Raw genomic sequence first — 27,962 nt, 5'->3', positions numbered from 1 at the left:
ACTTGCCACCACTGATCATGTTCCCTTTCTTTGCTGTTGCAGATCATAATGCTGGGCTCAGTATCAGAACTGCAGGGTTACATTGATAAAACACAATTAACAGAAGATCTTGGTGGCACCCTGGATTACTGCCATAACAGATGGCTGTCCCATCGCACTGTAAGTCTTAGTTATTGTTTCAACTTTTCAGTTTAATGGGCCCTTCTGTTTTATACCCTGTCATTTATAAACCAGATTCCAGTTGATGCAAGATGACATACTCTGAGTGAGAAGATGTCCCCAATGGTACTTAGTCATCTTAGAGAAATAATATGAGTAATAATTTGGGAGTGGTTTTCTTAGGGCTTGGAGCAAAGGAACTACAGTATATTGTGCTGAGGTTTATTGTTTTTGCTAGAAGAAAGAAAAAACTCAAGTTGTAAAATAACTCCAGATTATAAAAATATGAGGAAGATATACCTGATACAAGCCTAGGAAAAATATAGAATTAAGGAATTAATGGTGATGGTTCCTTTTGCTTACAAAATTATACTTAGACCATTTTTCAGTCTTGTAGTTCAGCTTTGTGGGTTTGTGTTATGAGTTATATCTTGTGTGCATGTGTCTGTGTGTATGTATGTATGCATGTGTCTAGAACGTGAAATATCTTTAATGGTTTTTATTCCAAAAGGCTATAGAAAGTTTTGCCCAAAAGGTTAAGCAAACAGCTCAGATTCTTCAGTCCTTTGGGACTGAGCTGGCTGAAACAGAACTACCAAATGATGTGCAATCAACCAGCTCCCTTCTTGCAGCACACACAGAGAAGAAGGACAAAATGAAGGTATGTAATTTGTGTGAAGATACTGTTTTCTGTTAAAGTGTGTTTTAATCCATGACTAGCAGTATTAATAGAAAATCTGGAGAGTATTTGAAATTAATAGATGATGATGATGATAATATGAGACATTGAAATCCTATTAAAGTTGTTTTGCTTGGTTTGAAGTTAAGAAAGAATCTTTATTGCATTCAGAAAGGACATTTCTTAAGGCCAAGTGTGCTTATGTACAAATGCATAATGACTTGTGTGGAAATAGAAGTTCCTTTATAAGTTGTGGTGAATTTAATTTATAGTTTTTGTTTGCAGCAATAAGTTTGATTGTATTTGCATACATATAAAAATATATGATCTTTTGAGGAATGGACAAATGTTCTTTGAAATCAGCTTAAATAAAAGCTATTTCAGGATTTCAAAACTATGCATCTTTTGAGATATTTGTAGCCTAAGGACAAACTATAAGGCTATCTATTATGAAAATTCAAACTCGGTGTAATACAGTCTTGAGGTGGAAGTAAGCATGCAAAAAGTTGGCATTTAGCATTTAGTGTCTTTATTTGTCACTGCTTTTAATCAAACTATGCTTGTTCTATTGCTTATTAAAGCAAAATATTTTTTCTCTTTTATTGCCTTATGAAGTCTTTAAAAAAACCTACCGAATTCCTGTGATGATTTTTTTTGTTTGTTTGGTAGGAGGATATAAGGTTAGCAGTAGAACAGGGAGATGGTATCCTTGGAAGTATTACAAAACCAGTTACTGAGAACCCTGAATACAAACTGAATCAAGATCAGCTAGACAATCAAACAACTGTAGAAAGGTGAGAGGCGTAAAATACTGAACATGATGCTTTTCTGGATTTTTGACACCTCCCTGGCTCTAGTACTTAATTCTATATGCATGCTTAGCAAATAAGGAAATGTTACAAAGCAAGCCTATGAAAAGTACTTTCAGAAACAACACTTCTGTTATCTGATCAGTCTGAGCAAAGTAATCTCTTGGTCACCTGCAAATAAGGGAATAGTGGTTACTATCTGAGTTCCAGTATCAACAAGTACCGCTGGGTTTTGGGGGGGTTTTTTGTTTTCTTTTTCTTTTTGTCATACTTGGACTATATATAGTTGAACAGCTTTTCTTGGGTTTAAAGAAGATTGGTGCTTTGTATAAAAGACCAAAGCACAATCCAAAGAAATCTCACTGTTGTCAGGAAGGCAGAGGGGAAAGATGGAAGCAATATATCCCTTCTTTTGAGTAGTTTGTCCACTGTTCACTAAGTTGTTCAGGAGCTCTGTGTGTGTGGGTTTGGTTGTGTGTGTGTTGGGTTTTGGTTGTTTTTTTTTAATAATACATCCATAATTGAGACAAAGTGTTTTTAGTGGAGGGTTTTTAAACTCCGGAATTTGTTCAACTTCCATGATCTTAAAAGATCACTGGTCAGTTCTTTTTGTGGTCTCTGGGGTCAGCTATCTATTAATTTCACATCATTCCTTCAGAGAGAGAGTTGGAATAGGAGATTGCTTTTCCTTTAAACATGCCTGAAGGAGCTTCTAGCATTGCTGATCTCAGTGTAGCTAGTAGTTTTTAAAGGGCTGTTAGAGAGTACTCTGCTCTTGAAGTATCTACACAGAAATGTGTGCGCGCTTATGGGAAGTTATAGGTGTTATCCCCCGCTCCACACACCTGAAATTACTGCCAGTTTTCAAGACCTTCTGTCATCATAACACAGATGTAAATTTGAACGAAGCTATAAAAGCATAGCTCATTTCCCCAAGGCAGTATTCTGCATTCTTTTTCTGTCTGTCATTCCGTGTTTCTGTTACACTTGGACTGACTTTTCTTTCTGAATAGCTGTCCGTTCCAATGAACAAAGCTTGGCAGGAGTCGCCTTTTTTTTTTTCTTTTGGTCATTGTTGCTATCACCAATCTGAAAGGCAGCTGGGGAAGGGGGGGGTTGTTAATTTATCCAAAATGTTCCTACTTCATATAACGTCTGAAGAAAGTTGGAATGAACTGACCATGTGTGTGTGCACGCCTTTTTTCTAGTCAGTCCAGCCTGTAAATTCAGAGTTCATTTCTGTGATATTAAAAATGAAAGTTCATTAAAATTCTGACCTACAGCCTTTCCTCAATGTAGCCTAAGCACAGTAAAGCACATTGTAGAGATAGGTCCATAGAATACCATAATGTCAAATGCAGTATTGGTAGATGAGTTGAAAAGTAAAGCCTTAAGGTGTTTGGCCAAAATTATAAGTGAAGCAGTACTGCTGTACAGTTGCCTATGATATAAAGGAGCCTCTCTGCTCAGAAGAGTAGGAGCAATGATCTTGAGGTTTTTTATGGGCCTTTCTCCAAGGAGTGTAATGTAAGGGCAGCTGACTGGTCACAGCAGTACGTATTTTTGCCTTCGTTTTTCCTTATAGTCCAGGGCTTTGGCTCCTCTGAGTCCTGGCCCACATGCATTTGCACATTTTCTTCATGTTTGCTAGCCCCAAGTCCCCATGCCCCAAGTCAGAACTGAGAAGTAGGTATACACAGCAGCTAGCCTCTAATCAGCACTTGCCAATTTTTCAGAACTTAATGTTTGTGTTGGGTTTCAGTTTTACATCAATGTTATTCTAGGATATGATTCTGTGCAATACCAAAAAATTAGAAAAAAGTTTCCTGTATCCAGTTCATTTTTTGGGGGAAAATACTGCTTTGAGGAGGCTTTCTGTTTACTGTGGAAGATTGTATTGTCCCTCAAAGGTTGCATCCATCACTCTTAGAGTATTTCTTTTTAGGCTTCTGGCTCAGTTGCATGAAACGGAGACGGCCTTTGATCAGTTTTGGACTAAGCATCAGCAAAAACTTGAGCAGTGTCTGCACCTTCGGAATTTTGAACAGAATTTTAGAGAGGTGAGAACTTCTTGGTGGCAGTCAATATTTGGTAATATAGAAATGATTCAGAAGCGAATACATCCCCTTCTTTTTGCAACTTTTGTGTGTGCATGAAAATTTTCTACAACTTTTTTTTCTTGTACATGTCCTTACTTGACATCCTGCTGTCTTTACTACCTTGAATACTTGTCTATAGAGATATAATAGCTTCTCTTCTGCAGTGGTATGGGATTTTTTTCAGCAGCTCAGCACTGTATAAGAACTCAAACTCCTTTGAAACACTACGGAAGCATAGTATGTTGGCTGCAAAGCTTTCGTCTTGCCAGTAGCCCTTTTTTGGAACCAAGACTTACTTAAACCTTCTGGCTGGTTTACTTTATAAAACTGCCTCCAACACTGTGGGTGGGAGGTTGAAACCACAGTGTTAGAAGCTGGGTGGAGGCTGAACTAAAAATTGTACAGCCAGTTTCTGATCTCATGTTGGTTTAACTCATGCTTGATGGTACCTATGGTCACTTTACACTGGTGTAGCTGATCTCAGGATCTGGCCCCATGGGAACAACATTTAGAAACCTTTTACAAGTGTGTGTGTCTCAATCAGTTGGTGTGGTGGGGACCTTTTCCTCACATTTGGCCATTTCTTTATATTAATGTCATTTCATATTATTGTCAACTGGTAAAAGCAAGATCATGTATGTTCCTTGAGCACTGTTCTTGGATTTTTTCCAGTACAAGAAAACAAGATTACTTCACTGCCATTTCTCTGTGTTTGTTTTCATTTTGAATCAGGGGTACAGGTAGGTTGGCAAAAAGTGATTTGTCTCTGCATTCTACTCGTTCTATATTGTGGGTCACCTGACTGAAAACACTGGTTATCAACTATTTAAGTGATGGGTCTCCAGAGAGGTGAAATCATCTTCATTGATGCGTAGCTGTATCTTGTTTCAGGTTAAAGCAGCTTTGGATATTGTGTCTGAGAGACTGTCTGCTTTCACAGATGTGGGAAACAGCTGTTCACATGTGGAGCACATTTTGAAAGATCTTGCCAGCTTTGAAGAAAAATCATGTGTAAGAATTCTGTAATTTCTCCTTATTTCTAATATGATACTGTGGGTGTTTGGAAGGGAACAGTATTTAGTTACAGACTATATCTTATGTCTAGAGCTTAAGCTGACAACAGAACAGAGTCAGTGTCTTAAGAAAGATAAAGAAGGAATTTGGAATAAAGTTTTTAACCATTGGAGCAACCCAGGTCTAGAGCACCCCTCAATAAAAATTTAATATGTTCAGTTCATGGAAGAATCACATGAAGTGTCTACAGTAGCCAAGTTCTGGATTTAATGATCAAGGGGCTTCTTGCATTCTTATTAAAACCACTGATTTCATTAAAAGTCAGAAGTGAGAAGGCTGCATATTAAGTATAGAATAAGCTAAACATGACCAACAAAAACAAATATTCTGAACAGTGTAGAAGTGGAGCCTTATTGTCGTATTATGGTCTGTGTTTTATAATAAAACAATATAAGTGAGTTTCTGAGGCTGAGATGCTGGAGGTGGGTATTTTTTGATTTGGGTTCAGATTGTTGCTGATATCCATCAAGTTGCATACAAACACCCATTACATCTCTGATAAATCACTTATTTGCTGCTGAGGAACTAAGGCACAGAAAGACTAATAGCAATTCCTTCAGGGGGCCATACAATTAAACTTGTTAATGTTCCCGAAGTACTCTAATAGAAGAAAGGTGGAGGCATAGAAGTTTTTACGCATCTGAAAAGACAGGAAATCACTTAGATTTATTAAGTAAGGCAACTGTTAACTAGAGGTGTATTTTATTCTATATCATGCCTGGTTTACTGTGTAAAAATAGATGGCATAGTTCTTAATTTTTTTTTCTTTTAACTGAAGTTGATGCAGGAGAAGATGTACCTAAATCAGTGCTTACTTTCTTAGGAAACTGTAGCAAAGGCCAGAATGCTGGCCTCAGAGGGTGATGGCTTTATTCAAAGCAATCATTATGCTGTGGACTCCATTATTCCAAAATGCAGTGAACTTCATCATCTCTGTGATACCTTTACTACTGAGACAGAACAGAAGAGGAATCTTCTGAACAAATCTCTAGAACTGCATGGCTTGTTAGAAAAGGTAAATTTTGTATGGAACAGTTCTGTTTCCCATCTTGCTTGTAAAACCTCAGTCAACCAGTTGTCATAACAGCAGGTAAAAATATCTGGATGTGCTGGAAGTCTTCTCCCTATATAGCCAAATACTTCACAAGTAGAAGTATAAAATGTTTTAGACCTCTTAGTGTTGACATCAGTGTATGCTAAGCCTGTTCTTTTCTCTGTTTCTAGTCTATGAAGTGGTGCGATGAAGGAATTTATCTGCTGGCTTCACAGCCTGTAGATAAGTGTCAGTCTCAGGATGGTGCAGAATCAGCGTTACAGGAGATTGAGAAGTTCCTGGACACTGGTGCAGGCAATAAAATCAAGGAGTTGAATAAAATTTACAGAGAGTATGCACACATCCTCAATGAGGACCTAAAGGTACCAGAAGAATTTTAGGTGTATATATCCATCTATTTGTTACTTTTAGAATTGCTCTCTTGCATAGCCATTGATAAAGCTAATCCTGCTAGGTGATGTCCCCCCCTTTTTTTTAAGGGTACTAAACAATGGTAAATTATGCCTTGTTAGGAGTGAAGAGTAGGGTAATATTTTTATGTGGTATAAAAGCAATAACCATTGAAAATCAATGTACCACAAATGACAGTGTAGCTTGTTGAAAGGTCTATGACAGTGACTTTTTTTCTTCTGTGACAACTGTAGAAGCATGTGCAAAAGGTATTCCAGAAGCAAGAAAGCATGGAGGAAATGTTTCAAAAGAGACAAGTAAGCCTTAAGAAATTGGCAGCTAAGCAGACACGTCCTGTTCAGCCAGTTGCACCAAGACCTGAAGCCTTTGTAAAATCTCCTTGTACCTCTCCAGGTAAGTAACTGTAGTAGTCTTTAAATAATTTTTTGCACTGTGCTGAGGACCTTGAAGAAACTTTCAGCTATAACTTGTGGTTGCACAAACATCTGTTTCAGATCCACTCAAGTTCTAACTGCTGTTGGATCCTGTTTTACATTCTAGGTCCTCAAAGAAATTATGTAACCAACTCAGAGAGCAGCGTGCTTCGGAGGGTAAACTACAGAAAAACAAGGGTAACTTTTTGCATGTTTTTTTTCTTGCACATACTGCCAGGGAAAGTCATAACACAATGGAATATTAAAGAACTTGAAGAATGAGGCAGTTCACAGAAACGGTGATGATATTACCCCTATCGAAGCAACTCTGGTGAAGTAGTCATGTGGTTTAAATAGAGGCTGCTTTGTTGCTCAGCTAGGTATGAGGAAAGGTAAAGTAAACAGTTGCCTATATTAGGAAAAACGTTAGGGGTAGCAAAATATAAAAACTATGAACAGGAAACATTTATTATTTGCCAGTAGTAATTGGCTACACTTAAAACTGGCAAGAGTGAAGAGGTAGTTGTCGTTGGCTCAAAGATAGCTTCACCTGATCTAATAGTTTGCCATTCCCAAGTGGGGAAGGTCTTACTTTCCCTGCTGGAGGCAGGGCAGGAACCTGACGGCAGCAACAGAAACAAATAGTTTCCCACTGGTTTTGAGAGTTGAATTAGCTCAGCGAAGGTTCGGCAAGAGCCAAGAGGCGATGCGAGGAGGTAGGCAGGACCACATGATCAGTAGGGGCAACAGTTGGGGAAAAAAAATGGGTTTGGTTTGGGGGGGATTGGAAGCAGAACCTCCCCTTTTTCAGCAAGCTGTGATTAGCTCATCTGTTTATGGTAGAAGTTGCAAGAGTGAACTTCCATGTCAAGTTAGGACATTAGCAGAAAGGGGCGGCATAGTACTTCATTTCTTAGGTTAGAAAACAGACTAAGGCCGGTGTTGCCTCCAAGGCAACACAGATGCTGATGCTCTGATGTTGCCTTTTCTGGAAAGGGAGCTTAAACCACGGTCTTTTCAAAGGTGGCCCTTCCTGGAGAATGCCTTGTATCTAAGTGGTCTTGTGTGCCTCAAGATCTTCAGGTTGACTTTGAGTCTTTTGCTGCCTTCTGGCAAATTGTCTTTATCTCTAACAGAGTACAGTCTTCCCTGTGAAAATGCATGCAAGTAGAGCAGTTGAAAAGTTCCATATTTTTAAGTGTTTTTTTTTTTCTCCCTCCTTCTGTGATGCTGTTGTGATTTTTTTTTTTTTCTCTCTCTCTGCTTGTTTCCTTTTTTAGAGTGAGATGACTGAACTCCATCAAAATAGGGGAGGATCTACAATGGATGATGAAGAAAACCTAGCTGTATTACGGCAGTAAGTATATCTTGATAAACAAAAAATGCTCTTTCTTGGATTTGGTTCCAGCAAAGTCTGGAAGGATTTGATAAGATGAGTATGCTTCTCTGAACTAAGCCTCAGTACCTTTTGGAAATGTGTTGGCTATGCTCTTTACACAGAAGAAGATCCTTTAGTCTGTTTCGGTCCGCAGCTTTATTCATATTTTATATGGTACCAGATCCTAGCTTTACTACAGCTAAGTGATGCTATGGTAAGGTAATTACATGTTTTCATTTCCGAAACATCTAAGCCTCATTTAAACTTTCAGAGGTTTTGGTCTCCGTACTTGAAAGAACTTCAGTTTTTTTATTTGACTCTTTTTAGTCCCTGTTTTAATAAACCTTAGGAAAAATCACTAAAATCACTTTTCCGCATAAAAAGCGAACTTAGTCACTTATATTCCAAAAATAACTTAGTACCGCCTGCAATTGGTATAGCAGAGCTTGCTTTTCTACCTGAAAACTGAATGCTTTGCTAACTTTTCAATATTACAACCTCACACTAATTCATCCAAAATGACAGGAAAGAAAAAACATGTGCTTGCTTGAATATCAAGGAAATTAAACATAATAGAGGCACTGTGTATATTTAAATATGCCCTAAATACCTGAATATTATATGCCTCATATTTAGAATGACCAGAGTAACTTTAAATCTATATTTGATAATCCTATGCAGCTCTAACCCCAGCTCCTGTAATACTTGTAAACATGACAGAACCAGATTTTATATGTATGATGATAAAACAGTTCACTGCTTCAGTTTAGTTCCTATAGCACTTAAAATACTAGACTTGGCTTTTTTCCCTTTTAAACACATTTTCAACTTTAAGATGTTTTAAAAATGCATACTTCTCAACAAGGATATATAAACTGTTGACAGAAATATATAAAACTTCACATTTTCCATTAATGGGAAATTGTTCCTTTATTGTCTGAAACAAAATAGGCACACAGACAAAGTTAACGTTGCCTCATTAATTTGCATAAGTGAGTAGGCTTCCTTAATTATCATTCTTTGTTTACAGGCATGTAATTAATGAACTTATCGAAACTGAACGAGCATATGTGGAAGAACTTCTCTGCGTTCTTGAGGTAAGGATTAAATTTCACTGTTTATCTGTTCTGTTTCATCATTGTTCATATACTTTCCTTATCACTGTAGTGCCTCAGCTTGTCCTATCAAGCAGTGTGATTGTTACATCTCTCCTCTCTAATCATATTTTCAGAGGCAAGAATGGGCAATTGTTTTTTTAAAAACATTCATGCAGCTAGGATCTTACATTAGAAAACACAATTTGGGCAGAAAATAAGATATGCCTAACTATTTAGGTAGAAGGCAGCAAGATCTGTAATGGTCTTTAATTCCTGCAGAAGTTCATTCCAGAGTTTTGGGTCAACCCCAAGAAGGTTCTGTTGCACGTAGGAACATGAGCCTACGTTGGGAGAACCTTGTGTCAGAGGAGCAGAATTGCGTATTGCTTTCTTCTTCATAGACCTTTGAGTGATCTTCCAAATGTCTTGGGTCCAACTACAGCAACAGAATGCCTTGAAATAAGAATATCTTGATTCAAAATTGTAAAGGAAACAAAGATGGAAGTGTGGAAGCATACTTGCAGTAGTGCGAGTTGCTTTGGAGATATGCTGCAGTATCCTGTATTGTTTCTCAAGTGTATTAAGTCTCCAGGCATGGATATATCATGTTGTTGTAGTCTGGCTGACTGTAGAAGATGAAAATCACAGAAAACTGAGGATGAATTATTTTCTTCAGGAGGAATTGGAAGTGAGCCAATGGGGTACTCCTGGTGTCCATGCCAAGGCTAAGCTCTTAAGCAGGAACTGTCTTAAGTTATGGACAGGGAGTGACAATTTCTGGGTACACACCTTCAAATAAGAGTACTGTATGAGGGCTTTGAACTCTTCAAAACACTTTATTTTTTTCCATTGGCCTTGCCTCTGGCTAGTTTGTGCTCTACTTCCTACAGCATTCTTGTCCTGGATTCTGCCCAAGCGCTGGGAAGTCTTGACGACGATAGCACAGTCATGTCTGATGTGTGATGATAAAGCAATGCAGGACTGAGGTGGACCTTAAGGATCACTTGGATCTATTCCTTGCTGTTGTAGGCAGTGCCATCTACATAATTACATTCATAAAATCAAGGCTGAAATAGCTGAGGAATTTTTGGTTTTTACTGATGCTGCTGGAGAGCTGTTGCAGAATCTGTCTTTCTGTCTTTCTGTTCCTCTAGTACTTATTCTTGTTTTATGTAGAATATAGTGCATCCTTTGTCTTGCTAGACTGAACTCTCTTAGTATTCTGCCAGTGTGATAGACTCTCCAGTACTTTGACCATGCCAAATACACCTCTTGCAGTTTGGGGTTAATCTCTCTTGAACTTGAGTGATCAGAACTGCCAACAATAATTCTGAATCAGATCCTTGCTGATATCTTGTTCAATGGCACTTTTCCAGGTTTTGAGTAATGATAGTTATTCATCTCTAGCGTTGGCTGTTCTCCCAATTCCTTTTTTTCTCCTGCTCTATAATCTTTTCATTTTTCCTGTACAATGACCTGATACTCCTCTATATGGACAGTGTCTCCTAATATTACATCACATTTCGTCACCATGCTTTTTCTCTCTGCCAAGGATTCCAGTGGAAAATTGCAGTCCCCAAGATCAATCACTGGGAAATTCCTTTAGATGCTTTCATCTGAGCCGTGATTTCATTAATAACTGTGGTCATCCCATTTTAGCCTGTGAAATCCAGTAATTTTATTGGAGCAAAATATTGACCTAGTCTATTTTGGGATATTGCATTCTATTCTTTTTTCCATTTACATCCATACTTTTAGAGCAGTTTTCAAAGGCAAGACGTAGCAAAGCCTTGTATACTATTGAGGTAAGATTAATGATCTTTGTGGCTGCCTGGATAGTTTACCTCTTTTTAAAAAAAAATAAAAAATACAAGTACTATATAGGTAGTAAAATATGAAGTTTTTTATACTGAATTTTAAAACATAAATACTACACCAGACTGAAGTGAAAGATTTGTTAAAAGCTTTTTGTTAATGTATGGATTTTACACTTTTTTTCAAAATTCTAAAGTACTGAGCTCTCTAAGTTTTTTGTTTTCATCTCAGTTGAGTTGCTTTCTCCCTCTTTAAGCCAATTCTACCTTTGCTGCTATATTCAACATCATACTTGCTTCAAAGGGAAATGAAGTGTTCTCTTCCTATGGAGGCTGTTTCTGATTGTTTTTAAATAAAGCATGCAGCACAAGCTGCATGGTGTTCCTAGTTCTTCTTTCCCTGTTTTTTTTTTTTTTTAACTCCATTTTATGTAAATGATTGAATGTTATTATCTTTTTTTAAGGCTGCACTTTCAGTCTTCTCAAAATACTACTTTTTGTTTTCCTTTCAGCCTTTTCTTTTTCCTGTTTTGGGGCAGAGACATGGGAGAGGGAGCAATGGTTATTTATCCCATGAGGTCTGGCATAGTTTCCTACAGTGTTGTTTTTCTTTTGTCTTGTGCTTGAGATATGACGTCCAGATTTTAAAAAGAATGTTTTTGACTTGTAAAAAAAAGAAAAAAAAAAGAAATCCCATCACTTTCCTAACTAAGCCTTCACACTCTTCAGGCTAGCTAACTTTACCAGCTAGTTCTCCTACTTTTTGTAGTTACATAACTTTGAAAATGAAAGTCTTGGTTGTAGGTGCACTTTCACTTATCCTTCCATTTAATTTAAGTAGTCAATTTGTTGTAATTCAGTGCAGTTTATTATAAATCAATGTAATTAATGCAGTAGTTTTTCCATGACCACCTTGTCCATGATGGTTGTAAAAATAAATAAATAAATCAAAATCTAAAGTAGATCACATCATTTTTCTTTAGTAAGTCTTAAATTAAGAAATCCGCTATTTAATCCAGGAATAGATGGGTCTTGCATTGTTCCTAACATCTGTTCTCCAGTTTATAGTAACTGAAATTCAGAAGGCTTGGTTTGGTTCAGTTCCCCTTGTTAAACTCAAAGGAAGTTGTTTTACCTGAGGGACCTCTGATTTTGTGTTTGAGAAGGCGACTGCAGTACCAGTCATATGAGAGTCTAAAACGCGCAGATATCAGTAGATTGCCATTAAATCAAGATGTTCCAGCAGACTTGCTGTGTTTATTACTTACAACACATTTACAACTTACTAGTCAGGCAGGCATGGGGGAGAGTTTTCCTTCTTGTTTATTTAAATCGTCTGGAGATCACTGCAGAGGAATAGATAAGCAGCCTCAGGAGCAGAGGAGAAGAGTCCTGGACTAAAGACACCTGTGTGCCCTCTTCTCCTGTTTAGTGCCAGATGCACAGGCAAGAGGATGTGGCCTTATATGACAAGTGGAAGATGTCTGAATCTGAAGTAATGACTTAGTGCCAAATCTAATGAAAATATCTTAAAGATAGAATTTGCAGCTTAATTGTTCCTGTTGCCTGCAGAAGTAGTTATCGATATGAGGGAACAAGGTGACTGTAGCTAAGACGAGCGTGTAGGTTTGCATGTACACTGAAATTGTGGCTTTAAACTCAGCTGTGGAAAGTCTAATGGAAAAAGTGTAAACTGACTTTCAAGCAGTATGGGAATACCTAGCTGTTGCTTGGTGGCAATGATTGCAGCCTTTGCCTTGCTTAATGAAGAATTACAGTAATTATTCAAATTGTCTTTCCAAAGGCTTGTAGGTGTGTCTTACTGGACTGATGGAAAAACCAAATCAGTAGACTTATTTCATGATTAATACTGAACTCTTTCTTGGCTGTTTATCAGCCTGCAGGCAGACTGCCTTGTTGGAGAGGGAGAGGTACTGGGACTAAATGGAGATAATCAGTGTGCCTCTCTCCTGTGCTCTAGGGGTATGCTGCAGAGATGGACAACCCCTTAATGGCTCATCTTATTCCACCAGAGCTCCAAAATAAGAAGGATATTTTGTTTGGGAATATGGAGGAAATTTATCACTTTCACAACAGGTGAGATTTGCATTCAGTTATAAAAAAAAAAAGGCATTTCAATGGGCAGATACTTTACATTTACCACAAGGTTTCTTATACTGCTTCTTTCGATCTGAATAAAATTGCTGGAAGATCCTTACTGAGTCCCATCTGGCTGTTTAGCTTACCAAAATTCATATTGCATAGGAGAGGAAGAGTATGTACAAAAGATAAGCTGTGTGAAATTTTACTCAAATATTTGCAGAACACAAGTAGTATTTTTTCATTGTGCTCATTTTCCTGAAGAAAGGTATTGTGATTTTGATTACAGGCTAATTAAAGCAAGGTTTGTTTGGGGAGATTTTGGTTGTTTGTTTTTATCGAAACTTGCTATGGAAAATAAACTATTATCCTAAGCCGCAACCTCTCAATACTCTTATGTCTGACTGAGGCTGTTTAATTTTATAATTGAGTGACCTCTGTCTCAGGTTTGAATCCCTCCTGCCAGTGAGATATTTCTTCACAGGATAATATTTAAGTTGGTAGAAAAGAAGTATTTTCAAGAACAATTAAGTGTATTAAATAGTTATTTCTTATTCAGGCAAAACTGAACTGTAACTTTTGCCACTGTTGGATTTTTTTTGTCTTTTTTCTTTGTGGTGTTTGGTAGTATTTGAAAGGAAAAACAAAAAACAGCAAACACTTAAACTGTACAAATCCTACTGCTAGATAGGTATGGTTAGAGAACGAAAACTTATTTTCACCAATATCTTATATTTGGTTTCAGTTGTGAGCTAAAAGAAATTGGTCAGAATGTTTCTTGTTTTAAATACATGGTCTAGGAGACTTTTCTTTAGTTGTATAGAACAAAAATACAACTCTTATTTCCAACAGTTTAGAAAATGAATTGCAAGAATGTGAACTTTTACTACAACTTTTTTTTTATCATATGCTCTAAGAAATTCTTCTTCCTCGTAGAATATTCTTGAGAGAACTAGAAAATTATGTAGAATACCCAGAACTAGTAGGACGGTGTTTTCTGGATCAGGTATGTATCGTAAATGTCTTTTGCTAGCATTTCATTCATAAGCTCATCTAAGATTGTACAGATGAGAGAGATTTTTCATGTAATAATTGCCAGCTCCCCTTCATTTAGCCTGAACAGATAACGCGTAGTTACACAAGTCGTTGTTAATTGAAGTTGGGGATATTTTCAGCTGCCTTGGGTAATTCATTTGGTTAGAAAGAGCTGCTACCATGTCGAAAAAGAACTGATTTATTAAAGTTGCCATTAGAAAAGCATAAAGGTGAGTTGTGCATTGCATCCATTTTGCATCACTATAAATGGTTGGTTTACTTGATTTCCTTCCTGGAAATTTTAGTTCATTTTAAGTTTCTTTAAAGATTACACCTCAACAGAGTAAGTTCAAAATATTTTTATTGTGAAAATTGAAAGTTATGACAGAATTAAACTGACATTTATAAAACAATGAGTCTCACTCTTAGTATATTTACAGCTAATTAGGAATCTGTTTATGGAGATCAATCTCTTTTGTTGTTCATATGCATTAATACTCTAAAATTCCTGGAAGGAGCCCTCCCTCCCTCTGTTATTTATGGCCACATGATGCGAAGATGGTGTTTCCTAAAACTGAGGGACAAAGGTACTTCTGTGCTTGCTGATTTCCTACCCAGCCTTTCCATTGAATCTATAGTTACGATAACATTTGCAGCACAGCCTTAGTTCCTTCTTCTTTCCACAAAAGCTGTAGTGGTGCTATTCAGTTACTATCTTATTCAAAGGCAGTGGCAAATGTGTGAAAACAGATGCGGGGCAGTGGGTTTCCTGCAGGCTCAGAAAGGGGACTGGGAGGCCATGTCTAGGATTGTAATGAGGTGATGGTGGAGCTGTGCAGATGACTTTCGAGTGTATATAAAACCCATGTTTATGACTTCTGTGGGATTTTTTAAAATATAACCTTAGATTTTTTTTTATTTATTTATTTATTTTCAAAATGAAAGTAACCACTACAGAGAAGACATGCATAACATTAAGACAAAATCCTATTTAGGTTCAATTTAGGGGACTGAGCTGAGAGGCAATAAAAATCTTGGACTGTCCCTCTGTAAGATATTTCACCCAGAAAGTGAAAATTTTCATGAATAAGCGTATGAAATTAATAGCTTGCTTATACGCACGAGTCACTGGGAGCAGCAAGAATGGTATGTGACTAGTGTAAGCAGACATAAGCAGTCATGAATAACAAATAGCAAAATTTGAAGAGAGTGTTGAAGTGATAATGTGCAACCAATTGCTTGGTCTACCTTAGTACCACTTTCAGTGAACCACACGTTTATAAAATACAAATCTATAATGAAAAAAGAGCAAAGATTTTTAAAAAAAAGTTGCACAGACAGTGACTCAAGATTGAGTGTTAATATAAAGATCCTGTATTTTCATATGGTAACTTAAATATATTTGTGAATGTAATATGTGATTCTTTGTAAGGTGCTTACCATTCAACTGAAGCGAAAATTAGCGGGAGTATTTTGTTCTGAAATTCTGTGTGCAAAATTAATAACCATTACAAATATTTTTGAATTTTTTTGCTTGTAATGCACCAAGGAATTATACTTTCTTAAGGACTGTGTCTGTTAGAATCACAATAATTTATTAATTTTTTGCTCTTCTCTCCAATTTCAGATGGAAGATTTCCAGATTTATGAAAAATACTGCCAAAATAAACCCCGATCTGAAAGTTTGTGGAGGCAGTTTTCAGATTCCATATTCTTTCAGGTATGCTGCTTTGAGTCTCTAAAAATATTTGTGTTTTTAAATTTCATCTTTTATCTCAAGAATGAATGACAAAAGATATTGCTTTGTGTACTAATGAAATCCAACACTGATCACAGGAATGTCAAAGGAAACTTGATCACAAGCTGAGTTTGGACTCATACTTGCTGAAACCTGTTCAAAGAATAACCAAATACCAGTTATTGCTAAAGGTATGTTTTATGGAACAGTATTGTAGAGTATACTTTGTGCAGGGGTGGGAGGGGGGGATTGTGGGGGGGGGGTTGTCTTCTTTTTTTATGCTACTCCTCTCAGCAGAGCCATATAAATCAGAACAGAGACAAATCCCAGTCTAGCAACTTCTTGCTCAGTTCTTTTCTATTTCAGCCAAAAAACTGCTAGGCAAAGCTGACAGGCAAATGTTGCCACAGTGATACCTTGTCTAACTTTTTGCCTTTATATTTCTGCTGAAGAAGATGAGAAAGTTGACTAGGGGAAACAAAAGGACCAAGAAATTTTCGCAAAAAAGAAAAGACTGTCTGAATTGCTTGTTAGTTGTCAGTGGCCTCCTGCACATTACAGGAATTTGCCTTGCTGGCTTTGAGACTGCACCCAGAAGGTATCCTCAAGTTAATCTCAGTCTCCAAAGCTGCTCAGGTTTCTGGGAAATGTATTTAAGAAATGCTTTTTAAGAAAGCATTTTTTAAGAAAGCTTTTTAACTGACAGGACTGGATGGTATTTTTAGGAAAGATGCCACTGCGATTCATTTAAATATACTAAACTGAGAGTGCAAAATGAGAGGAATATGCTATTACAAATTTAAAAATGAATGTCCAAGCTTTTTGCCACCAAAAATTTTTAGCATGCAAATGTCTGAAAACAGCTTGTTTTTAAAAAATATTTCACACAGAGATGCAAGTTTCAATAATTGTATTTAACGGTAGTTTTAAAAAATTACCTTGTCCCAAATTTGCTCTTGACAAAACTCATTTAAAGTTAATAACTTTACAGAATTAATTATATTATGCTTATATGAAGAAAGGAGTACTTAAAATGTTTTTGACTTAAAATATCTTCAGTTCCTGCAACCTGACCTCCATGAGTAAATGCGTCTTCTCCTATGTCATCCCCTGTCAAGTCTGTGGGGCTCCACGTGGACTTGCAGCTATGTTTGTTTGGATCAAATTGCAGGATCAGGGCCCTTGGATTAAGATTTCTTTTGCAGCTTCACCAGTAAACTCTTTTTGGAGAGGGAATGCCTTTTTAAATGTGTAGAGCATTCTCAAAGCAGTAAGTTTAGATCTGTGACTAGCATCCCAGATATTACTATCATTCAAATAATAAATAAAATTTGCCTAAGTTTTTGCATTTGTTCATTTAAAAAAAGTAACAAGAATACATGCAATTTTAGCAATTTTGATGAAAAATGTTTGCAAAATTAGTCTTGTAAAATTCTTAGGTAGCACTTATAAAAATCATATGATTGAAATATTTTAGGGCTAATTAGCAATAAATGTGGGGGGTAAAACTTTGGGGGTCTTCTGAGTTCCAGCTGCTGTTTAATCCACTAGCTACCTGGTATAACACTTTACTGGATAACTTTAAAAACATAGCCCATGGTTGGTGTTAAAATTTGAACGTTCCTAGATACTGCTGTTTCCAAAACTAAGTAAATATGTTGTCGTTCCCCGCACCGTTAGGAAATGCTGAAATATAGTAAGAACTGTGAAGGTGCTGAAGATCTTCAAGAGGCATTAACTTCTATACTGGGTATTCTCAAAGCAGTCAATGATTCTATGCACCAGATAGCCATTACTGGCTATGATGTGAGTAACAGCATTTTATTATCTTTCTTGCATACCTATATTCAACATATCCCATACTGTGTGCTAATAATGAGAAGAGTGTTTTACAAAGGTGCCTTTTACTGAATTGTATAATGAAAATAATGGAAAATGGATCTCTCGATACTCACGTTTTCCTGCTATGAATAATATTTTGCTGCCTGTCTACCCCGGTTTTCTTCCTTTGATCTACTTGACACCAAGTTAGAAACAGAAGTTATGAAGAGGCTGTTTTAGTCTGTTTTGGGCTACTGCCAGGTGGATGTAAAAACCTAGTCATGGCTCCCGTGTGTAAAACTACACCCAAAACTTCCACTAAAAGAACTGCTAGAAGCCTTGAAGTGAAGTTCTGAAAAACCAAATATGTGTATTGTGCTTCCCCCTCCTTCCATGTGTACACCTCTGTATCTTTGCTACTGGTGTTCTCGAACATAAAATCCTGCCTCAGCAACGGAGGGGAGGGAGAAAATTAAGCATAAAAATCTGCCACTGACTATAGTTTTACTACCTTTCAAAACCGGGCATAAACACTGATGTGAGAGATCACTTGGAACAACAGAACTTGTAAAGACCTGTTCAGAGTACGCGTCTGATGTACTGTCTGATGCTATCTCTTTGTAGTTATAAATATCACTTTTTTTTTCTTCTTTTCTTCCAGGGAAACCTGAATGAGCTGGGCAAGCTTTTAATGCAGGGATCCTTCAGTGTCTGGACTGATCATAAAAAGGGTCACTCGAAGGTGAAGGATTTGGCACGCTTCAAGCCAATGCAGCGACACCTGTTCCTCCATGAGAAAGCAGTGCTGTTCTGTAAAAAGAGAGAAGAAAATGGAGAGGGATATGAGAAAGCACCTTCCTATAGCTATAAACACTCCTTAAATGTAAGACACTGAGCAGTCTGGTAAGGTAGTGGTACTGAGGGCTTAGGTTGCAGTAATACAACATTTTATTTTTTGTCAGTGCAGGTGCAATATAGCTTTGCCATTTGAGGCAAATTTGACTGGTGCTGCAGTTCTGTGTCATTTTATGTTCTCTGTTAAAGAGCCAGAGGGGGGAAAAAACTCTGCTTTGAGAAAATCCAAACCATGTTATTCTGACTGAATGGCAGATTGCATTAATCACACAGAAAATGAAATCATGGGTAGAGTAAGATAGTATAAAACAGAAAGAAGGTCTGGCAGTTTTCCTTGTGGGTCAGTCTCAATTTAACCTAATTAAACTGTCCTTCCCTCTGAGGTAGCCAAGCTGACATAAAGCAGGAAATCTCATGCGTTCAGCATACGGATCATGTGTTGTTGGTTATTCTTTTTACTTGAGCAAGCAGTTAAATGTGGTTTTGCTTTTCAGGAAAAAAAAATTACCAAATAACACCAGTAAACTTCTGCTTCTGTTGTTATCTTAATTGCAATTTGGTAGGTCAGCTTCCGTTTTCTTTGCTTCCAGATGGCAGCAGTTGGAATAACAGAAAATGTGAAAGGTGATGCAAAGAAATTTGAAATCTGGTATAATGCAAGGGAAGAAGTTTATATCATACAGGTAAAAACATGTTGCTACTTTAAATAAATAAATAACCCTAAGAGGATCTAGGTTATTTTCGTTTGTTATATCACTAATAAACAGTGAAGCAAAAAGGGAAGAAAACAGTGAATAGGTTAATTCATAAACAGCTTTTTAAATTATATATTTCAATTGCAGAGTCTTCTGCAAAGAAAAAAAAAAGTCATGTTTTATAATAGCCATGTGGGAATGCTACTAACTGTAGTAGTGACTGTAATATTAAATTCATCAGTTGAAAAAATGGAATAAAACTGTGCAGGGTGAACATTGATCCTGGAAGAACTTATAAGTTTACATCTCTGGAATCCCACTGGTTATAGTAATATTACTCAGGCATGTGAAACAATGTGTGTTTGCAGGGTAAGAATTTTTACAACAGGGGAAAAAAAAAAAGACTTGGCAACATTTCAAAATCAACTGTATACACCTTTGCTATTCTCACAGGAATAGTGGTGTGTCGGGAGCAGGGAGCTGACAGTACAAAGCGCACAGCTCCCTGCCTCACCATGGTCAAAATCTTACAAATAGCATCTTTTTGATTAAGAGCTAGAGAGAAGGTTCCAGCTGTCCCCCTTGAAGGATTCCTCTGAGGTTGGGCTTTGGCATGCAGCTTTTTGTGTAACAAGTATTCTGTGCTTGATGTCCGCTTGTATGTATTTTCGGGTAGGCACCAACTCCTGAAGTTAAAGCTACTTGGGTAAATGAAATAAGAAAAGTGCTGACTAGTCAACTGCAGGCATGCAGAGGTAAAATATTTTGGGCTTTTTATCTCTTTTCCCCTTGAGCTTCCAAACCTACCTACCCTGGATATACTCACTGTGTAGGACTGTAAAAATTAAAAGCTCAGAAGACAAATCAGTTTAATATTTCTTTTTCTTTTCTCCGTTACAGAAGCTAGTCAACACAGGACGCTAGAACAAACACACAGTTTACCTCTACCAGCAACATCTTGTACAAGGTGAGTAAATATATCATCAAATCAGCCTAGCTGTCTTGCAAATATATTAACACATTCACTTTGCAGTTCTTCATTGCTTATGTCCCTTAATGCTGACCCTTATATTTTAGGGTTTTCAGGTCTCTTTCTAATATAAAGTTGTAGAGCTTGGGGTTTACACCTCTCCAGATTTGTGAAGTTGAGCAGCAGTGGCATTGGCCTTGCCAGCTGCTGGAGAACAGTGCAGATTAGTAATTTTCTGTGCTGGCCAAAATCTTGGTGGTATTATATCATTATTTGTCGAATAGCTAATTACATACTTTAAATGCCAGATGAGAGAGTTATGTGGAGATGCCTTTTCCTTCCTTCCCTGTTTTTTTTTCCCTCGCTTGATTTATGTTGTTCTTTTTTCCTATATAAATTTTATGTTATCTTTCTTTGTGTCCTTTTCAGTGCATTCTCTCTTTCCTGTGTTTCTGGTTCTTTTCTTCCAGCTTCTGCTCTTTTTTACTAAATGATGTGTTCATTCCTCCAGTGTCCAAGTTCCAATTCAAGCTTTTTTTTTTTCTTTCTTTCTTTCTTTTCTTTTTTCCTTTTATTTCTTTTAACTTTCACCCTACCAACCTATATAAATATATTCTTCTGCTCCATCCCACTGCTCTGCCCTTTTCTGATCCCTCTTTCAGTCCTCTGCTACTCACTCTTTTTTCATGATGTATGTGTACCTGCATATGTATAGGCTTTACCCATGAGCCCATGTGTTTATGATCTTAGTCATTTCCACATGATGTATACTCAAATCTGTGTCAGTAGCTCTCTGCCCTGCCTGTTTTATGCATCTGCTTATCAGTCAGAGAGATTCCCCAAATGTATAGTATTTGTGAGGTGGCTTTCTCCCTTCCATTCCCAAACTGAAGTGTGATGGGAATCCAATTGCAGGACTCAGCCTGTGTTTTTGGTTCATCCCTTGTCTGTTTCATGTATTCAGAGCATGCAAGAGGCAGATTTTATTCCTTTCCTTTTCTTGACACACTGGGGAGGAAGCTGTCAGCACAGAATGTGCCTCTGTGGTTGAGGGGGAGTGGAAGCTGTTCTGAGCTGTCTTTGGTTGCTCCTGCAGCTGTAGCCTCTCCTTCGTACCTGGTCATGGTTTTTCTGTGCACAGTCATTAGTGACTTCTTCAATTCTGGAAGCTATGAGCTGAGAAGTAGCTAAGAAACAGTTTTCAGCTTATATATCTGCATGCCAGTGACACAAGCTCATCACCCTTGTTCAGACCCAAATTTGCTGGAAACGGATTGATTGTCTTAATTTTCTTCCAATGAACAGTCCTTCACAGAACAACGTTAGAAACATAAGAAAACTGGAAGAGAGAAAAGCTGATCTCACGAGTCCGGAAGGTTATGGCACCACAGTAGCACCAAAGTACCCTGAGAAAGGCAAAGGTGAGATTACACGTACATGCTGTAATCCCTAGATGTGAAGAGCATGTCTACGCTGCAGATACCCAGGCAGATCCACCCAAAGCATAGCCATGGTAGTGCAGGTAAATTCAACCTTATACCTGAGCGAGCTTGTCTTTGCTGCTATCAGACCTAAAGCAGCCCACCCACAAGGTGCTGCATGAGCATGCTGGTCCTGTCTGCACTTAGCTCCGGGGTTGCTGCGTTCCCTGTATGGCATGGACAGGCCCAAAGCCACCTCGTTGACTGAGGATGAGGGACAGCCAAAAGGAGATGGGAACTATGGGTTATGAGGCCTGACTCTGCGGTAGGTCTTCCCTTAGAGCTGACCAATTGGCTTCTGAGCTGTTGTCTTCAGAACAGCTAGTGCCAAGAAATTCATCCAGCAGAGTGTTTTATTTCTTGAGATTTGATTCTCATTGCTGCAATTATTTACTGGCCTAGCGATAACATAAACCACTGCGCAGTGAGAATAATAGCATTTAGGTTCTTTTGTTGTGTCTGGACTTTTGGTTATTCTTTCTCCTCCTTAGGTGCTGGTTCCCTGGCAGGGCTGTGAATGATTTGTTGCCTCAACCTTTTCTTGGGCTTCTCCCCTTTCTTTCTGTGTCTCTCTTTTCCTTTGTAGATGACACTAGCTCTACCTCAGAATGCCCTACACTGTCAAAAAAGCGCTTTACGCTGCAAGGCTTTACTAACCTCAAAAATCAGAAAGGTAATTTTTTAAAAAGCTAGATTTTTTTCCTATTTAAGGCTGCAATTGGCACATCCCTTTGTGTGTATGTATGTGTAGTGTAACAGGTTCATGTATATTCTGTCAGTGTTGTATTAGCTTGTTCTCCTGCGTTCCGGGTAGGTTCCTGAATCACAGACGCTGACAGGGAGACTTCAAAAGAAACTGGCTCCACAGTGGGAGAGGGAGATGCAGCTTAGAAAAGAGGAGTTGTAGGAGGTGTGAGGGAAGGAAGGCAGATTCTAATGCCTCCGCTCTTGCTGTCGAGGCCTAGGAAGGAGCTTAGAGTGCCCCACTCCTGTACGAAGCCTAGGCGAAGGAAGTTATCTTCATATCAAATGCCTGGCCTGCTTCTAGCTTCAGTGGATCTGTCCCAGATGCACCCACACTTGGCAAAAAGGAATCAAGGTTTTACTAGAGTATTTTCGTATTAGCTTCCCTTGTTAACGAACTCCCAAAGCATGACTATGGCAGAATGTTTATTATGATATTCTTTTGCTAGATACAAAAATAAATAAGAATTTCCCTATGCTTCCAAAAAAGGTCCTTTTTGTTGCTGAAACAGGCAATAGGAGTCTGAGAGCTTTCTTGCTTCCTCTTGCCAAGTAACTGCACTGATACATTCACTTCTTGCTTTGAACAGCTATCTTTGAACAGTCTGAATTGCACTAAGATGATGACACTTGTTCAAGAGCATGATTATTTTTTTTCCCAAGCATCTTTTCAAAATGTCTTTTTAAAACCTGATTACCTTTGAGTTGTTTCTAGAGAGACTACAGGGTTGCATATCTAAATATTCTAAATACTAATGAGGTGAGCACTAATATTCCCTGCTTGCCTTGACAGAAGCTCCAACACCTACTGCTAAAAGCCAGACATTGCCAATGACCCTTCTTACAGGACCACGTATTGCTGTAGCACTAGGCTTATATAAAAGGGATTGTTTCAATCTGGTGATATTTGTCTGAAATTCAGATTAATTGTACTCAGTTGATACCTAACTCATTTAGAAAAGTTTGCATATACTTTTATCTATTATTATAGAATAAATTTGTCATTTTTCTTCAAATAATGTGAATGATTAACTCCTTTTGCTATAATTGACCAATAACAATTAAAATTAGAGTGATTACAGAAATCCATTTGTTTTCCAGTGTAAACTCAAAGGTATTTAGCATGCAATCCACCTATTCTCTTTTTTCCAGTTCTTCAATCTCTCTCTTCTGTGTTTTTTGCCTATTCATCCTCCTGTAGCTTCTCCTACCAGCCCTGACAAAAAAGCTAAACGACATGAAGTAGTGAGTGACCCAACTCCTTTTGGTTTAAGAGGTAGAGTGTTACCACTTCTTGTACTCCACAAATATCCATACACCTCTCATGTAATATATTAAATCAAAAAGCTGAAGATACCAGTATGATGCTGTTGTGCATAGTAGTATTGATATCAGCTGGATTTTCCAAATGGATGTGTCAGCTTCTGTGTACATTGTTTTTAATAGTGAGTTTGTCAAAGTTTTACCTTGGCATCAAGGTTAGCACATGGCTAACTTTTATTTTTAGAAGAGGGTGGTGGGAAATGAATTTTCTGCTGATGAAATAACCAGAAGCTGGGTATTTAATGGAACTTCAGTGGTATTCACCTTGCTGTAAAGCACATGGTTTTCCAGGTAGCATTCTCCATCCACTGTGCTCCTTGTGGAGAGGATTTAACTTTTAAAAAAGAAAGAAAAATCCCAAATTTGTGTATTTTAATAAGAGTGGGGATCATCATTGTCATGTGAAATTTGTATTGCCTTATTCTGTTTTCGATCTACATTTCATTACTGTATTCATAGTCCTGTTGCTTCTTTTTTGGGGGTGATAGGAGGCAACTTTCACCACCCTGTTAACCCCAGATGACTTAACTGAACCCATAGTAGCAGCCTGCCTCTTGTCCTCCCAACCTCCAGCTAGGCAAGGAGTAAAAGAGCATTTCAGTTGAAACATCCAAATTTAGCTATCAGGGCTGTTGCAAAGGCTTGAGTGGAAATCTTGGGTCAATTAACTAGACAGTAGGGAGGAAAGTAGACAGTCTCTTCCTGGCTCTATTTCCACCATCATCTCTTTTAGAAGATATCCTAAAGATTCAGTTGGTTCTAGCCCTGTCATCTCCTTCTTCTACAAGTTTCCACAGCCTTGGTCTTTAACTGTCTCACCTGTGGAAACCATGCTGGTTCAGCTGCTGTGCTGGGGAGACTTCATCCAGCAGCTTCATCCAACCTGGCCTGAGCAGCCGAGAATGCAACCCCAGCCAAGGCACATGCAGAAACGCCGCAAGTGTGGGGTGTGGGAGTTACAACAACATCGATGCTCCACAGGGAGTAGTCAAACCTCTGAGATCTCCAGGTATCATGGAAATCCTGAGGGCTTAAAAATGCTATCAGAAAGCAAAGAGGGGTTTGTGGCCTCTTCCAGAGACACCAGAATTTTCTCAGAGGGAGAGTCCTTGATCATTGCTAATTTCCTACAAAATTGTTAGGGTCCTCGGAATAGACTTCTCTATTTGCTGTCCTTTCTAGCAGTCTCATTTTAGGAAACAACTTATACCAAGTAAACGAATTAAAAACATCTAGTAATTCCCCTCTCTCTTTTGCACCTTCTGGTCTCTTTTCTGACACTTCATCTCTCCCCTTTCATCAGCTCAGGGAGATAAACAGGCAGTGAACTCAGCCATCTGGGGATGAAACTGCACCAGATGATAGTCTGTGTAGAGAGCACTGCCACCACTTGTTTCCTTTTACATAATATAGTGGGTGCCATTAGCAGAATGTTGACTCCTACTTACCTTGCAGTGAGCTCAAGGAAAATGACTTAGTGACAGAATCAAGTCACACAGATAAATCCTGTCTCTGCAAAGATAGGCCTGTGGGCCCAAATCTGAAGAGAAGCAGTTTATGAATTTTTGGTTTTCCTGGCACGTCAACTGTAAGCTTATTTATGCATAACCTTCACTCTTCTCAAGACTCTGCCATTTTCTTATATTCCCTGCCTTTATAGGGAGCTCTAATTTAGTCACATCGTGCAAAATACACACATACACATTAGATGAGCATGCATAAATTTGGTGCCTGTAGTAAGCCAGTATGAATATGACCATAGGGGTCACTTTTCTCCCAGGATCAGATGTTTTTTATACTAGCTTTTAAAATTAAAGTGCCAACCTGTAGGAGAACTAGCAACACTAATGTTGTGGCAGGGTCAGGCAGGTCTGGTCTTATCTCTATCAGCACGATATATGAAAAGAAAGAGTCTGAGAAACAGGAGCTGTTATCCAACATGTCCCAGATGAACAGGCCAGTGAGAGTGATGCAACAGGCACAGCAGTTACAATGATTTCATTCCTTTTTCTTTTGTGTAACTTGTTGGGTCTGTTTTCTAATGAGAGCTTGGAACAATTATGAACAGCCAAATTATCTTCTGTTGTGTTGTTCTTCGCTTGGAAGTAATTGAAAGGATTTTAGCTGTGTCCCGTGAGCTTCCAGTGACATTTGCATGGAATACAGCAGGAATTTATTACTCAGTTTTTTCACAGATGGAAATTCATGCCTAACCCTGGACAGGGCCAAATGGGTCAGTACCTCTAATCTTGTACAGGTCATCCAGCAGCGCAGGCGAGGTAAAAACCCACTCAGTTTGGTGTGCTCTGAGTGTGATTTCTTAGCTTGCTTTAGCTTTGCTATGATAATATTGCAGCAGGGTTTTTTTGTTGGTGGTGGTGTGTGGAGGTGTTTTTTTTGTTTTTTTTTTTTTTTTTAATGCACTAGCATGACCAGCCATGCAGCAAGCATAAGCTGCCTCAGAAGCAGTGAAAAGCAGAACTGCTGGTTTCTTTCTCAGCCTAACTAATAGTTACATAAAAGTTGAGGGTTGGTTCTTCCTTTCATTCTTTTCATTGGTTTTACTATTTGTCCTGAACCACAGTGTAACTTAACTTAAAAATATTTGTCCTCTTCATTATAACTTCTTTCATTATAAGCTCGGTGTGTTTATTAGCAGTTGCTGACCTCAGTGAAAAGCATCCCACTAGTAAAACTTACTGTAGTTTTATTTGGAGAGGATTTTGTGCACTCTGGACATGATTGAGGCTCATAAATGAAATACTTCACCCTGAGAGAGAAAAAAACACTTGGCACTTGACAGGAGATTGTTCTTGTGGTGTTTGGTGCAATGACTTAACACTAAGATAACATCATGATTAAATATCGTTGTCAGCCCTGGGTACCCCTGAATAATAAGCTGGTTCATCAGTTGAAGTACAGAGTGCCTGTAGCTCCTATTGAATTTATTGACAGCTATAAGTGTTCAACAGTTTGAATAAGAAAATACTCACCTATCTCCTGTTCCAACAGGCTGATTAGGTTGCTTGGGGTGACAGCCGTGTGTGTTCATCCTCTTCCCATAGAGTACATGTTTCCATTCTCTACCTCCTCCCAAGAAAAAGAGCATCTATCCATCATTCATCTGTCTTTGTACAGGGGAGAGAGCTGTGTTTTCAGTTGGGAATTTGTGTTCTTCCCATCTGTTCCCCTCTACATAAATCCAAAGGGCCAAATTCACACTGCTGTGCCTGCCACAACTCCACTTACTCTGATGAAAATGGGCCAACTTGTGCCAGCTGTGAATTTCATGCAGAGGTTGTAATAACTTCCTACGTAAGGTTTTCCTCCTGTTCATGTTAATCACTTAAGTGCTTTTCAGTGGGAAGAGCATTTTTCCCACTCAGTGGCACGCTGCAACAAAGTTAACTGTTGGCTGTTTGTCCACCAAGGTTGGGCTAAGACATCTCATTCTCTTGATGCATCTGAAGAAAATGACGGCTGGTCTAGTGCTGAAGATCCGCTGAATTCATCAGATGCGGAGGAGGAAGGAGGAGGAGGGGGAGGCGAGATGAAACTGGTAACCAGAAATGTTTTCCTATGTTTTCATTACAGTATATAGGAAGGCTTTTGAAGCCGGCAGGAAGGAAAGTGCTTCTTGCCTTGAAATCCTCAGTTGGGCAAAATTTCTTGGGCAGGGGAAAATAATCCCTTTTCATAAATAAGCCTTTTATTTGTGAGTTGGGAAGTTACATCTGTGCCTTTGTGTACCTGCAGACTAGTGGGACTGTGACTGCTTATGCCATAGTACAGAAGTAATGAAGTGTTCAGTCACCTCCTCAGTAGTGCCACAATGTATGTGTGGAAGTCTCTAGCTCACCAGCTTTTTTTCTTTTATTACTTTTTTCCCTTATATTCTCTCTCTCTCTCTCTCTCTCTCTCTCTCTCTCTCTCTCTCTCTCTCTCTCTCTCTCTCTCTCTCTCTCTCTCTCTCTCTCTCTCTCTCTCTCTCTCTCTCTCTCTCTCTCTCTCTCTCTCTCTCTCTCTCTCTCTCTCTCTCCAAATTTTTTTGCAGAAATGTTAGTTGTTGTAATGGAAAGATTTCACAGAATATTCTTCAGAGCGTGAGAATTCATGTACTGAATTTGTGTGTAATTGAATAGCAAAGTTTTATTGGTTCTCAGTTATACATGTTTATACTGTCTTCAGCATGTATGTGCATGAGAGAGAACAA

General features: G+C 38.3%; 1 protein-coding gene across 1 annotated transcript in view; it reads left to right on the top strand.

The window, feature by feature from the left end:
- MCF2L (MCF.2 cell line derived transforming sequence like) overlaps positions 1 to 27,962 on the top strand; it is a 175,206-nt gene that overhangs the window by 144,398 nt on the left and 2,846 nt on the right. The window contains exons 7-31 of the mRNA XM_067295710.1: positions 43 to 159; positions 671 to 820; positions 1,508 to 1,632; positions 3,593 to 3,707; positions 4,638 to 4,757; positions 5,644 to 5,835; positions 6,045 to 6,236; positions 6,519 to 6,678; positions 6,826 to 6,896; positions 7,979 to 8,055; positions 9,107 to 9,173; positions 12,969 to 13,084; positions 14,024 to 14,093; positions 15,750 to 15,842; positions 15,959 to 16,051; positions 17,541 to 17,666; positions 18,343 to 18,564; positions 19,127 to 19,219; positions 19,908 to 19,986; positions 20,132 to 20,198; positions 21,507 to 21,622; positions 22,269 to 22,355; positions 23,220 to 23,279; positions 23,628 to 23,702; positions 27,181 to 27,308. Of these exons, the coding sequence (XP_067151811.1) occupies positions 43 to 159; positions 671 to 820; positions 1,508 to 1,632; positions 3,593 to 3,707; positions 4,638 to 4,757; positions 5,644 to 5,835; positions 6,045 to 6,236; positions 6,519 to 6,678; positions 6,826 to 6,896; positions 7,979 to 8,055; positions 9,107 to 9,173; positions 12,969 to 13,084; positions 14,024 to 14,093; positions 15,750 to 15,842; positions 15,959 to 16,051; positions 17,541 to 17,666; positions 18,343 to 18,564; positions 19,127 to 19,219; positions 19,908 to 19,986; positions 20,132 to 20,198; positions 21,507 to 21,622; positions 22,269 to 22,355; positions 23,220 to 23,279; positions 23,628 to 23,702; positions 27,181 to 27,308 (2,811 nt within the window). The remainder of the gene's footprint in view (positions 1 to 42; positions 160 to 670; positions 821 to 1,507; positions 1,633 to 3,592; positions 3,708 to 4,637; positions 4,758 to 5,643; positions 5,836 to 6,044; positions 6,237 to 6,518; positions 6,679 to 6,825; positions 6,897 to 7,978; positions 8,056 to 9,106; positions 9,174 to 12,968; positions 13,085 to 14,023; positions 14,094 to 15,749; positions 15,843 to 15,958; positions 16,052 to 17,540; positions 17,667 to 18,342; positions 18,565 to 19,126; positions 19,220 to 19,907; positions 19,987 to 20,131; positions 20,199 to 21,506; positions 21,623 to 22,268; positions 22,356 to 23,219; positions 23,280 to 23,627; positions 23,703 to 27,180; positions 27,309 to 27,962) is intronic.

Source organism: Apteryx mantelli, chromosome 1 (genome assembly GCF_036417845.1).
Source record: "Apteryx mantelli isolate bAptMan1 chromosome 1, bAptMan1.hap1, whole genome shotgun sequence".
Lineage (NCBI taxonomy): Eukaryota > Metazoa > Chordata > Aves > Apterygiformes > Apterygidae > Apteryx > Apteryx mantelli.
This window is presented reverse-complemented; position numbering and strand designations above follow the sequence as displayed.